Source organism: Malaya genurostris, chromosome 2, assembly GCF_030247185.1.
Source record: "Malaya genurostris strain Urasoe2022 chromosome 2, Malgen_1.1, whole genome shotgun sequence".
In the NCBI taxonomy this organism is placed as follows: domain Eukaryota; kingdom Metazoa; phylum Arthropoda; class Insecta; order Diptera; family Culicidae; genus Malaya; species Malaya genurostris.
The window spans coordinates 4366670-4381499 of record NC_080571.1 but is presented as its reverse complement, the minus strand read 5'-3'; the positions used below and the strand labels follow the sequence as shown (position 1 = coordinate 4381499).

Here is a 14830-nt window from a genome sequence, read left to right as displayed (position 1 = left end):
TAGGTCACTTATACCATTATATCTCCTGAACAGGATGTGACAGCCATTTGTTCTATGAACTTGATCAAAGGCCCAATAGTAGCTTTCAAACCAGCATAAGTTTGTTTAAATCGGTGCCTTGATCAGTAAAAAATAGCTGAAAGGATCACATACACGCACAGACATTTACCGATCTCGTCAAACTGAGTCGGACACTATGAGTCTTTGAGGCTCCGCTCGATTTTCTGTTTTTCCAGCAATTCACGAAAAATTTGAAATCTTGGGCCTGTGCGCTGAGCTCTTGCTTCTAGAATGAGATAGCCATAGATAAGATCCATAACTTCCAGAGTTTCGTTCCAATAGACTTGAAAATTTCACAGAAAATTCTTCAAATGTTTTACTATAAGAAAATATAAAGAAATAATAAATGATTTATCAAAAGTGTTAGACCCTACCCGCTCCTTTATACAGTTCAATCGAAGTGATGTAAACAATTTGAAAACTTTAGAAAAAGTACGTTTCATTTCCCACATTAAAATTCATTGGGAACATTATAAATGGCATAGTGGTATTGCTTCGGCCATGGAACCAAAAATTGTCATATGGATGTACGGTGTTTGAATTGTGGTAAATCGCATTCGAAAGACATGTTTCATGTTCAAATTGCGATGGAAATCATAAATCCAATTATTTGAAATGTCCTGTCAGGGAAACAATTTTAAACGCTCGTTCGCTTAGACAACAAGTCAAATCAACGACCTTAAATTTACAGAACATACCTGAAAATCAAAAAACCGTTACAAATGTCACGCCTATTTCTTCTAAGGCACTTATTTCTTCAAATTTAGAACAAAAAAAGGCGGGTGGGTAATGTCAGAGACATAACTGGATGTCGTGAATACGAAAACAACTGACATGTTCCTTAACACTTCCGAATATCAATTAGTTGATCAGTTGTATGAAATTGTATGTAAAATTTGAAACGATGCACCTAAACTAAAGTACAGATTAGTTACATTTAACATTCTGAAACACAAATATTATGGAATAACCAGTATAGTTCTTCATAATAAAATAATGGTGGCTCTGAAAAGAACCTTTTATGAAAGCGTTTGTTATGGAGAGTGATGAGTTGAATTCGAATTCCGGATGCCGCTGACTTCCGTCATCTAATTCCAGGCTGAACTGTTGTACGTGGGTGCGATACTGATATGGTTGGTGTAGGTGTAGCGTTTACAACCGATTATAATCTTCCAATAAAGAAGACATTAATTCGCTAGGTTGATCAATGATACAATAGGCCTAATTTATTGAACGAAACTATCAATATGCTATGGGATTCGTTTCTAGCATTCAGAAGGGTCAAGTGCAAAAATCTAACCGAGCAGTTCTAGATTTTCACTAAACTGAGGACATTTCCCTTTGATTTGCGAACAACAAATCCTAATAGTTCTTTAGAAAACTTTTGAGCCATTAGAACGGCTGATTTTGTGTAATGCTCTCCACCGTTGTTTTTTCATCAATGCAAATGACTGGCAGTTGTGACGTAATCGCTCTTGTCGGAAGCGAAACTAGCTTTGCAACGACGCAAAATACATCTGCTAGCAGTGGCGATAGAATCCAAACTGATCCAATTTTTGTGAAGAGCTTTCTTTTAACGTGATTTCGTTTAAAGGCTTATTAACTAATGGGCGGTCCTAACGGCTATAAAAATAGCCGCATACAGAATTTTAATGTCGATAATTTCATATCGGATTTGCATAATTTATTGAAAGAAACTATCAATATGCTGTAGGGATTCGTTTCTAGCATTCAGAAGGACCAAATTGAGGAACTCACTACGATATTCATCACTTTTCGGAACATTTTTCTCTAACGATTTGTACAGCAGCAGATATTTTGTTCTCTTCCTCAGAACGCGTTCTGATTGGCTGGTGTTGACATGGGTCAAATGAGACAGGTTTTTCAAATGTGTACTATTGAAATACTTCAATGCTTTTGCTATACACGTTTAAGTTGAAAAATTTCGATTCTATTGGTAGTTAGATTATATAAATCCTTTCACAGATCACTGAGCTATGACTTTTAGAAATACGAGGAAGGCAAACGCGCCTTATGGATTATCCACTTTGAAACTCGTTTGTACCAAACATTTCAGAAAAGTTTAATTTTGAATTATTTGAGATTATGTCATACAACTGAAAATTTTATCATAAAATTGTGATCATATTTCCGATGGCATGTAGCAAAAATTATGTTGATTCGTTAGATACAACAAGAGATATTCACTATCAAAAACTTATCACTCTCTCAGAGGGTTAATTTTGAAAAGGCACACCATAGTAAAGTAAGTCGTATTCATGACAAAACAGGTACGCCTTCCAATTCGTCTTCTAACGAAAACAATTTATTGACAGGTAGATCGACCTCGTCATCATCTTATTCTAATGACAGTTACGCTTTGATAACAGGTAGACAAATACCTCTTAATTCTTCTAATGTAAATAATCAAAACACAGGAACACCTTGCAGTTCATTTTCTAACGAAAACTATTTATTAATAAGTAGATCGGCCAAATCACCTTCTTCTAATGGCAGTTACACTAGTGTAACAGGTAGAAATCTACCTACCAATATTCTTTATATATTTGCCATTCCAATGCACCGGCGAACAATTAATTTTCTTTAAAGGCGATTTGCAAAAACTCTCAAGATATCGACCGAAATTTTTCGTTATAGGGAACTTAAATGCTAAGCATGTCCAGTGGAATTGTAGGCAAAATAACAGTAATGGTAAAATACTTCATAATCAACTCTCAGCTGGTTACTTCACAGTTCTTCATCCCAGTAATCCGACTTGTTTCTCTTCCGTGAAAAACCCGTCTACAATTGATCTGGTTCTAACAGATCAAAGTCAGTCACATTTGTAGTGAACCGATCACACATGCTGACTTTGACTCAGATCATCTTCCTGTAACTTTCCAACGAAGCTATAATTATTTGAATTAGTTCTATATTCAACTTCCATAAAACCAATTGGTTTGAATACATATTTCACATTGAAACTCATGTGGATCATGAAACTATTTTAGAAAATTCTGCGAACATCGACACAGCGATTGTTTATTTAAATCATTGCATTATCGAAGCTAGAAATCTGTCAGTTCCCAAAGCTCAAACCAAATTTGAGCAAATAGGTTTAGAACATACATTGTATAACATAGGATTCAAAAACAGGTCCAATATTTGTTACTCCCAACAGGCAGAACGCCAAAATTGTTTTCCTTCGTCATATATTGAAAAAGCTTTTACTCGACAATTTATGCGACACGAGAATTTCAAATGCTTTCAAAAAACAAATATCCTAAAGATCCCCTACCCTTTCCCCCAAGAGAGATATAATCTTTTTCCAATATACAACTAACTACAACTCCCTGTCCCTGTGCTTGTCGTCTGCCTGACTATGCTAGCGTGTACAATATTAGTAAAACAACTGCCAACTTCCGATGTTCGGTGTTCGGTGAATGACCTGGCGACAAGATGGTTATTCTGGGTTATTGCTAATACAATGAGTAAAGTTCGCGCCGGGAATGCCATGGTGTAACATGTTGTTGTTCCGACAAACACGGATCCATTCGGGCGTCCGAAGCTCCGGTTCCTCATCCTCCTCATAACTGGATTGGTTGTTATGGATTTGATGTTTATAACAAACCCGAGCACAAGTGCACCACTAATAGTCGTTTAACCCCTGCAGTTGTTGATCACGTTACAAGTTAATGCGTCAGCAGCAATGGTAAGACTTTTGATTGTCCTTTTTGATTCCAGGCCAGAGTAAAATTAATGTCTCATGCTATATACATACATAGTTTCATAATTGGCTATTGTTATACAAATCGTCCGGAACAGAATAAAAAAAACGTTGGAAACCGCAGTTTAGTCTAGAGTTGGCTTCGGCCGAAAATGGTTGTGGCTATTGATTTTCCTCTTGACTGTGAAAACCAACCCCGTTGTTTCGGCGCGGTAAAACTCGTTTACCGAAAACAGGGAGTTTAATTAAATAGAAGCATCCGAAAAGAAGTCGGAGCCTGGTGCTGGCTGCCTTTTCATTCTATATCTGACTTGTGTGTACAATTGTTTGCCCTCTAGAGTCCCAAAAAGAAGATGTCGAAAAAGGAGCGAGCCCGTCTAGAGGCTGAACAAGCCGAACACCAACGGATGGAACAGGAACGGGAACGACAGCGGAAAGTCGAGGAGGAAAAAATGCGCAAGGTGCGGGAGAAGGAGGAAGCTGAACGCAAACAAGTTCAGGAGATAGTTGCCAACAAACTGAGGAAAACCCAGCTGGAAGAGAGTTACAAATATTTTTCCTTAATTACGGATGAGGTGAAGCGTTTGCATGGCCAATTGAAGAAGGATCGAGAAGTAGGTTGATTTTATTCATACCCGTATGTATGTGTGTGTGTGTGTGTTTGTAGGTAGTAATTAGTTTCCGGGTCGAGTTGGACAGCAGCGTATGGTTTTCTAGTTGCTAATTAATCATGTTGTTATCGAAAGACCGTCAGCTTGATCCATTCCGGAATACCACTACTGGGTTCTACTGACCGGGTGATGATTGGAATGTGGGTGGATCATCGAATGCTGAACGAATACCAACCGATTCAATTCAATCCGATAATCATTATTTCAGTGGCATCAGTACATGCGGTGCAACGGTTTGCCGAATGCGTTTGACCCTGCGGATCTGAGGAAATATTTACACATCTGGTGCGATAACATGCGCTTATATAACGAACGGGAGCAGAACTGGCTGCTGTGCACCAACGAGCAGAGCATATTGACGCAAGACGGAACCGTTGCCAACATGTCGCGCGAGAGCCTGAAGCAACAGCAACCGGAAATCGGAAACGTTTATGCAGCTAAAGCGAAGGAAGTTTTGGGGATATTGGAAGAGATAGACGACGCACTGCACGACACGGATATGACACTGGCGATGATTGATGATTTACACGAGGTACATAATTTAATAACGCAAGCTTATCGAGACTGCTGTAAATCACTGAAATTGGTCGGCCTGGGGGTGGGAGGTTGGATCTGAATTGGGATGAATTGACTTTTACGCCGGCTAGACTATCAGCTATCGGATGTATTGAGAACAGTTCGGTGTTATTTATTACGGTTGCAGTTGGCTCCACCGAGAGATAGGGTTTTGCGAAAGATGGCTCGAAAAAAAAATATGAGAAGAAGATTTTGGATGGGGTAATTTGATCAAACAAGTTAATAAATCATTCCCAGTGGGAAATATTTATCGATCGGACCGTTGTGTAGATGTTCGATTCTAAATAACAAAGTTCAGTTTTACTTTACGATTCAGCATTTCCTTGTTCGGGCAATGCCGGTCAATTCGAGCCAACAGGCAGATGTAAAGTTTGAACTTCAGTTAAATCAATTACATTTTATGTTCCTCATAAATTTATTTGACTATTTCTTACCGGCTAAACTGGTGCCAATGAATTGCATGTAACAAAACTTACTAAAATATCTGGACTTCCTAGTACAGAAAGGTTATGCATTTACTTAAAAATTCAACCAGTAAAAATTGACAACATATCAATTGAGCAATTCCTGGAATTATTATTAGCAAGTCGTCAGATTTTCCACACGCAATACATTCAGAATTTCACTTGCTGGTTGCTTTTTTGAATTCGATTAGGTGAAATTTGGTAGAACTAATTGATTGTTGCTTTTGCCTGCAATCACTGTGAAATCCGACTCTCGAACCAAGGTTAAAAATTTTTTTTCAAATTATGATAAAAAAATGATATTTTATTCAAACTAAAAATTGATTCTTTATTGTACGAGGTTAAACTTGAGCATAATGAGAACCGGATGAAATTTAAGTTCACGAATTTTCGAACTTTTGATCGAAAACTCTTCATCAAGTTCCGGTCAAGTATTGCATCGCATTTTTTGGACGCTTGAAAAAAGTTGTCTTCCCGTTCACACGGATTCTTCCGAAGTTGAACTCTGATATATCCAAATAATGTATCAAATCAATCAGGAGACTTTTTCATCATAATTACATACGTACTATAGGAAAAAGATTTTGTCAATGCAACTGTTAATTTGAATTAACTTCCATCATCTTGAATCAGTAGTTATGTATTTCTTTAATTTGGCATTCAAAGATTATAAAATTATAATTTAATAATTCTCAATTTCATTTTTCTGAAGTTTTCTCAAGAAATTAACCAAAATACATACGTTCTAAGAAGTAGAGCGAGTAGAAATCCGCAGATATGCATCTGTTGTGGACTTCACGTACGACTATTATTCAACGTTACCCAATAACATACATCAAACATAGCGAACAAATCATCGATGGCGCTTGTTGTGAACAGTAATCTCTATTTACGATCAGAACTGGAAATTAAAAAAAAAACGTTTGTTATGAATTTTATTATAAATACTTCGTGAACGTACTTGGCGATGATATATTAGTAACAAAAGGTTCTAACATCCAAAAATCCTAACATAAGCTTTAGAATCCTAGATAGTGTTTCACAATTATTTTCCTATTTTTCAAATTTAAATCTGTTGATGAGAGAGTTTGAAAATTTCATTTTCAATGTCATCATGATCGGTCGTGTCTCATACACAACCCTGTAATTTTTCCTTTCTCTATAGAAAGGTACTAGAATTGCTGGAAACCCCGACTTTTGAACGGAGCCTCGGAGACCCATAGTGATCTAAAAATTATGATCAAAAAAGAACCGGAATTTTATTAAAAAACGCAAAATTTCAATTTTTAATAAATTTCTTTATTATCGCTTTCAAAGTACTCTCCTCCTGCGGCAATACATGCATGCCAACGCTTGATGCAATTTTCGATACAAGTTTTATAGGCCGCCGAAGGTATGGTCTTTAGTTCACGCAGCGAATTCTCTTTTATGGTCTCTATGGTCTTAAAACGCGTTCCCCGCAGTGGCAATTTGAGTCTGGCGAAGAGGAAAAAGTCACACGGGGCCATATCTGGAGAGTACGGTGCTTGGTTGATGATATTGGTTGAGTTTTTGGCCAAAAACTGCGACACAACCAAAGCTGTGTGAGCCGGCGCATTATCGTGGTGGTGGTCCAGCCGAAAAGCGACGCGTTTCAAACCCAAAACATCAGTTAAAATGTGTTCGGCTGATCCATAAGAGATGCCCACCAACACAGCAATCTCTCTAATCGGTACAGAACGATTTTGCAACACGATTTGCTTCACCGATTCAATTTTTTCTTCAGTAACAGATGTTGTTGGGCGGCCAAGGATCTCATCATGATCCAAGCTTGTACGACCACCTTTGAAGCGTTTATACCACTCGTATGCCTGTGTTTTTCCTAGACACGATTCACCAAAGGCCTTTTCTAACATTTTCAACGTTTCGGAACACTTAAATCCATTTGCAACACAAAATTTGATGCACGCACGTTGTTCTAAATTTTCATCCATTATAAAAATCGCCACACGAAAATTTTTCAACTTCTTTGTATAGACGCCAAACAAAAACTGCTATTTGACAGAATGTGTATAAAAGTGTTGCCAACGTTGAGAGAATAAAAGTTCGACTCAGTTCGACGAGATCGGAAAATGTCTGTGTGTGTGCACTTTTCGAAGATATTTTTACCGCTTAATTTTCTCAGAAATGGCTGAACCGATTTTAACAAGTCTAAGCCCGTTTGAAAGCTATTGTTAGGCCATTGATCAAGTTCGAAGATCAAATGGCTGTGACTTTTGGTTCCGGAGATATGATGGAATAAGTGTAACCGACAAACACGTTGTTTTTTACCGCTCTAATGTGTATAAGGGTGCCAATGTTTTGGGATCACCTCTAATTTCGTAAAGCGCTATTGTTCAAAAGTTCAAGCACCTCGAAAAAAGTCCTCATGCAAAATTTGAGCTGAATCCGACATGGGTTTGATTTTTTTGATGCCAAAAATCTTAAAATTGCATGAAACGTCAAGGTTTAGTGTTATCTAAAAAATCGACTTTCGGTGACTTTTTGAAATTTTGATATTTAAGTCCCAGAAAGTCGATTTTCAAACATTTTTTTATTTTTTCGAGATGACACTAAATCTCGACGTTTCATGCAATTCGAAGACTTTTGGCATCAAAAAGTTTTTTTCGGAAATTTCATGCAGTTTTTCTGTTCTAACGGAGTGAGCATGAGGAGTGATTATACCAGTATTCTTCTTATCGTTCAAACCAATGAACTTTTTTTGAACTCCTGCATGTTCCCAGCTGCATTACCAGTCTTCTAGAAGACCCTCTTCACGATTGCCCAGTAACGTTCGATGGGTCGAAGTTGAGGACAATTTGGTGAATTGATATTTTTATCAACGAAATTTATACCCTTTTCCGCAAGCTAATTCAAAGTGGTTTTGGCATAGTGAGCCGACGCTAAATCCCGCCAAAACAGTTGAGGTGTACTATGCTTTTTATATAAAGGCAGCAATCTCTTTTGAAGACACTCAGATCATTAGATTTATGCATTTATAGTTCCGGTAGTGTAAAAAATGGTTGACTTCAAACCACGGGAACATATTGCTCGCCATACCAGTTCCTTTCGACCGAATTTCTCCACTTGAATCGACTTGTCCGCATCACTCAAATCCTCCCCAACGCCAGTAAAGTATTGTGGACCTGGAAGGGTTTTTGAGCCTTCATTTACATAAGTCTCATCGTCCATCAAAACGTATGCATCCGGACACTGCAAAAGACGCGAATACAATTTCCGGATCTTTGTTGCTGCTCGCTTCCTCTGTACTACACTTTCTTTCGAAATTTTCTGATTCTTGTAGGTCTTCTGATGATTTCGCCTCTTGATACGCTGGATGATTCCGACACTCGTTCCTGCTTTTTTGGCCAAATCACTTATTGACATTGATTTGTTCTTCATGATTAGAGATAAAGCTTGTTTCAGATAGAATTGGAACAAAGACAATTACCTGTATTTCAGTTATTTATTATTGAATTCAAGATCTTTTTTATACGAATGTAGCGTTTTCTTCATACTTTTAAGAAAAAATACGGATAAAATTATTCGTCACGGTTTCGAAGGAATTCTGGAATTTTTCCTGTAACACGGCTCATTAGACGGCGCACACCTTCTTCGTCCATTGTTTTAGCTATCTTATTCCTCCAAGTCGTCATCTGATTGATGTCTTTGACAACCTTTCCCTTTGCCTTGAGTCTCCTCTTCATGATTGCCCAGTATTTCTCAATAGGGCGGAACTGGGGGCAGTTGGGTGGGTTAAGGTTTTTCGGAACAAACTGGACCCCTTTCTCTGCATACCATTCTTGAACGACTTTGCTGTAATGACAGCGCTTGCCAAATCTGGCCAAAACATTACGAGATGGTCGTGGGATCGAATGAACGGCAAAATTCGTTTTTGGAGACACTCTTTTTGGTATAGTGCCGATGTTATTGTCTTATTTGTAACGAAAACTTTCATTTTTTGCCACAGGTGCAAATGCCCTGCCAAATCAAAAAATTTCTTGCAAATTTGCCGGCAAAAACAAATTCAAATTTGGCTGGAACATCCCTCCGAGCCGTCTCCAAGTAAAATGTTTGACCTGGGATTTGCCCGAAGTCAGCCTTGACATAGGTTTCATCGTCCATCAGAAGACACCCGTCGAACTTGGTCAGCACCTGGTTATATAGTTTCCGAGCACGAATTTTGACCACACTATTCTGTTTTATGGTCCGATTTGGCTGTTTGCTCCTCACGGTGCTATGGGCAGCACCGAATTTTCTGGCCAAATCACGGTCCGACCGATTAGGATTTCTCTTAATCGTCTTCAACATCTTACCACGCAGTTTCCGGTCGGCTGTTTCACTCCGACGATTGGCTTGAGGCTTCCAAATCGTCGTCAATGTTTCCTTGTACCGTTTGATAACGCGCCATACGGTATTTCTGGGCAATTTCTACTGTTTAGCAAGCCTAGATGCAGTCCACAATGGATTTTCCAAATAACTGTGCACAATTTTTTCCCTTCTTTCGGCATCCATGTTGATTGTTTACAAAGTACAGTCGATTTGCGGAGTGTCAAAAATCATACGTGAAGCTGACAAAATTCCCGACACGTGGGCGCCAAGAACTTTTAAATCCGTGCACCATGAGCGCCACAATATGAGCAAAAGTTTGTTCTAATTCTAAATGAAGCAAGCTTTACCACTTTCTGGTCCAGTTTCGTGATGAAAGAACCAAATTTTCTGCCTCTTCCTGGTAGCTCATCCAAAGAATAGTGTTCCCCAAACTTATTAATAATGGTTTTAACATTGCGAATGATGAATTTCAAACCGATTCGCCAATTTTCGCATAGTAATACCCTTCTCACTTAGCCATGTGTCCAGAACCTTAATTTTCACTTCCTTTTCAATACGCGACATTTTGAAATCGCAGAATTTCAATCGCACAAACAAGTAAACAAACGAAAGCCGACAGCCAAACGCAAAGCATGCTGTGATATGAACATAAAAAACCATCACAAATACATGTGTACAACACAAATGTATGTGGATAGCTTATTTTCGATACACTCCCAACAGCGCACAAAACTGCTATTGCTGGAATAGGGGAAACACAAACTAGTCGATGTCTCCGTGAACGAATTTATCAATATATGAATGCCTTCAGCAGAATACCTTATCGTAACACCAACTACGATAAGTCATAGATTGTAAGAATCCGTCAACTATTCAGGGAGATATCGTTTTGTTCGCCATATCCAAACAGTTGGGGTTTTGAACGAAGCACGATGGAATGACGCTTGGAAACAAAATTGGACACAATTTTCACTACAATCATTTCTGAGCGATTGAAAGATTGTATGCAGTACCCTTTAGCATAGTATTTCGGCTCGATTTGTTTTTGGCACGGTTCCTTTTTTGGCAACATTACTGTTCGATTGTGACGTATTGATCAGAGATGCCAGATCTGCAGATTTGTCGGTAAATCTGCAGATTTCGGACATAGTGCTGCAGACAGTTTTTGCTGTGCAGACTTTTGCAGACTTTTGCAGACTTTTGAAAAACGAGACTTTCGGTCAAAATTTATAGACTTTTGAAATTGTCGCGGCCTTTTTTATTGCTTATCAAGTCTGTTTAGCGTCTCATACTTCATAGAGCAATTGCTGCCAGCAAGACATACTGGCTAACTGCACCTACCAATAGTTTAAATCTAAATTGCTACCCGTACGAGCAGGTGTTCCGCAGGGTTCGAACGTAGCTTCAATCTTGTATAATATTTTCACTTCTGATCTTCCAAATCTACCCGTTGGTTGTCAGAAATCGCTATTCTGTGACGACACAAGTCTGTTAGTCACAGGTAGAATTCTAAGAGTGATCTGCAGTCGCCTACAAAGAAGTTTAAAAATTTTCAGTGATTATCTGTCAAAATGAAAGATTAAACACAAATGCAGCAAAAACGCATTTAATTATCTTTCCTCATAAGCCAAGAGCTTCTTTTCTTAAACCAAACAATAATCACATTCTCAAATTGAATGGCTTGGAATTGACATGGTCTGATCAAGCTAAATACTTAGGTTTAACGTATGACAAAAACTCACTTTCAAGGATCACATTGAAGGAATCCAGGCAAAGTGTAATAAATATATTAAATGTTTATGTCCTCTTATGAACAGAAATTCTAAGCTCTGTCTAAAAAACAAATTGTTAATTTATAAACAAATTTTCAGACCAGCCATGCTTTATGCAGTACCAATCAAAGATGGCTTTTATCGTATCAAAGAACGCTCACCAACAACTCTTCACACGATTGTATTAGTGCCATCAAAAAGAGACGGATATCATGGTAACAACAAAAACCCGGCATGGCTCATTTAACATAGAATCGACACCAGTGCGAGAGCGAATTTCTCTCGATGACATTTCTGAGGATCAAATGTTAGCACGCTGCTGTGGGGATTCTCTCTGAAGCAACAAACGGTCGCTTATTCTCGTTTCGCGATCCGATTCTGTTTGGGCAGTGGATAATTGCGAGAGAATCATTTTACTATTGCCGCTTATTCTAACTATGTGCATATAACCTTTGTATGAGTTGTGTCTATGAAAATGTCTGTGAATGCTCCACACAAGGGTTTTGAAATATTGCAACCTAGTATGAGAATCATCAAGTTGAATCATCGATTCGATTTTCTGCGATAATTGTCAACTTGCGATTCTCTCTTGGGGAATTCCACACAGCAACGATCATTATCAGACTGTAAATTTTTTTATGGGCCGTGAAATACTCAGAGTATGAAGTGGAGCGAAGAAACGTAGAAAAATTGTCTCGCGGTTCATGCATTGAGAGAATCGAGTTCTTGTAGCATCTTCTACCGGATTGTAAATGTTGTATACATATCGAGCAGCTTTTGTCAAATTTTCGGCAATCACCAACACGGGTACCAATTTGGTCAAATTGTTGTTCCACCAGGATGACAACACTTCAAAGGATTCAGAATAAAATTCTGAATATGATTTTGAAGCGTCCTCCCTGGTTTAGTGCAAATGAGTTACACAGACTCACAAATATAGAACCATTAGATGTAATGTCACATAATATTATAAGCAAATTCCGACAAAAATCGATGCAATCTTCAATTGAATCGATTCGCTCTCTGTATTAGTTAATAAGTTAGTATACAAGTTCCTTTTCCCCATTACACAAGACAAGTAGGTCTACAGTTTTCCCTGCACAAAAATCACAGAATTGCGGAAGCCAAAGATGTCTTCATGGTAATAACATGTATATAATAGGGCTGAAAAGTCACCACTTGTGGCTGAACACCCAATTGGAATCTAAATAATTTAATTATAACTCAAACTCCAATAAGTAATTATTTAAAAAAACTACCAATAGTCGCATGGGGGCACACCGTGCATCTTTTCAAACAATTTATAATATAGTGTACCAACTTTCGGTTCAGTGATATGAGTAAGCTTGCCACTTTTTGTACGCGATTAAGCGAGGTATTTAGCATCGAAATCTGATGTTATTTTTAGGTTCCGAAGTAAATCTACGAGTAATTCATTTAAAAAAAATGAATTGAACAAGGAAACCAGACACAAATATTCGTTCTAATCAAGAACCATCTTTAATAAAAATTCATGTTTCTCTTTAACATGAAAACATTGCGTTTTCTAAACCAGATAATGGTTTTGAAGGAAATTTTATTACACATATCCACTTGGGTCATATCAGAATGTTTCTAATATTACCCACTGATACATGTTTTTTTTAATTATTCACAGATGAAAACCGAATTCCGACGGGTGCTGTTGCGTTACATCGACGAGTTTGCGTACAAAATTCTGAGTAACATCGATCGTGACATGGCACACAACGGGTTGCTCGAAGTAACCCATAAGTACGAATCGGATGTGTTCAAAACGCAACTTTACGGGCTTCGGGATATGCCGACACCCCAGCTGTAAATAGCCGATTGCGAATCGCGTAAGATAGATGTCGTAAATTTTTATCGCTTCCAGCAACCCAAAGGAAAAGGCCAAGGAGGACAGCAAGCACACTGATATTGACTTTCCCTTGCTCGGGTTTCATCTGGTGCTGCCAGCAGCTGTAAAGTGCCATCACTCAGCAATAAGAGGTTTATGGCTAAGTTATGATCATTTCAGTGACTATTGTCCGACCTACGACATGCCATATCGTCAAGATCATCGAGCTGGTGAATTAATATTTTCTTCATTGCTATATTGTGACATTATTTTTATGGAAGCTTTTTCCCTTCCTGTTTCACCTAGATTTGCGAATTATTAGCCGAATTGAATGGAAGAAACGAAAGGAAATCCTTAAAGCCGTTTACGAAGAGCCTCGTGAAAAGCGTCCGGACGATTCCGAGGACGACGAAAGATCGCACCAGTTTATCGATATCGATAAAATTTACACCGAACACGCGGACGAACTGATGAAGAAGGAACGCGCCAAGAAGGGTACGAAGGCGCTGAGTCTGGGTGAACATGACGTGAATATGAGAAGCCATCGCATAATAGCCGGAGTTTATTGCATCGATTATCTGGAGCAACCGATACAGAGTGTAAAAATTGGAAGGAAATCATTACTCCGAACTGGTGAGCAAACACACCGCGATGCCTAATTGCTACCGCTCATATTTTGAAAAGTTTATAGATTTTTCTTTTCCATTTGAAAAATCTATCTTTGTTTCCTGTATGGCACGAAAAGCCAAAAGCACCGTAGCCATATTCGCCACTGGTGTTCTGGAAAACGAACATCATAACTAGTAAATGGACCAGCGGGGTTTCCTCCATTATATTTAAGTAACCGCTCAAAAGTAATGTGAAAATTAAAATATGCCAACAGTGAACCCCCCTGAGTTTTCAATGTTTCACCACCATGCCAAAGGAAACGCATGATGTTTCATTCCCAAATGGCTTCCATGGTGCGACGAAATTTGATTTCCGTTCCGAATCATTTTGAGGTTTTTATTTGATTCATATAGAACCAAAGTCTACAAAGCTATATTTGTGCACTCGAGAATTCAAGTTTACCATGCGCCTTTGAAGTAGCACTACGTCTTTGTTTGATATATAGAACAAAACCGTACAAAAATTTTCTAGGTTTTGAACACCTACAAATCGGTCAACTTTGAACTGATTGTCGATATCATTACACCTACGTATCGATTGAAGTAGATGAAATATATGATTTCGGATGACAGGAGGTTTGAAGTTTAATTAATTACAAACAATATCTAATTTTTCATCTTCTCCAGGTCACTATTATGGCTTTCTTAAACAGAGATGACAACTTCGTATACAAAAACTCAGAG

The 14830-nt window shown here is 38.2% G+C and overlaps 1 protein-coding gene across 1 annotated transcript in view; it reads left to right on the top strand.

Moving 5' to 3' along the window:
* Positions 1-3939: 3939 nt before the first annotated feature.
* LOC131432981 (dynein axonemal intermediate chain 7-like) overlaps positions 3940-14830 on the top strand; it is a 49328-nt gene continuing 38437 nt past the window's right edge. Inside the window, exons 1-6 of the mRNA XM_058599674.1 lie at positions 3940-3999; positions 4126-4401; positions 4667-4990; positions 13278-13456; positions 13515-13708; positions 13785-14111. Coding sequence (XP_058455657.1) covers positions 3940-3999; positions 4126-4401; positions 4667-4990; positions 13278-13456; positions 13515-13708; positions 13785-14111 — 1360 coding nt within the window. The remainder of the gene's footprint in view (positions 4000-4125; positions 4402-4666; positions 4991-13277; positions 13457-13514; positions 13709-13784; positions 14112-14830) is intronic.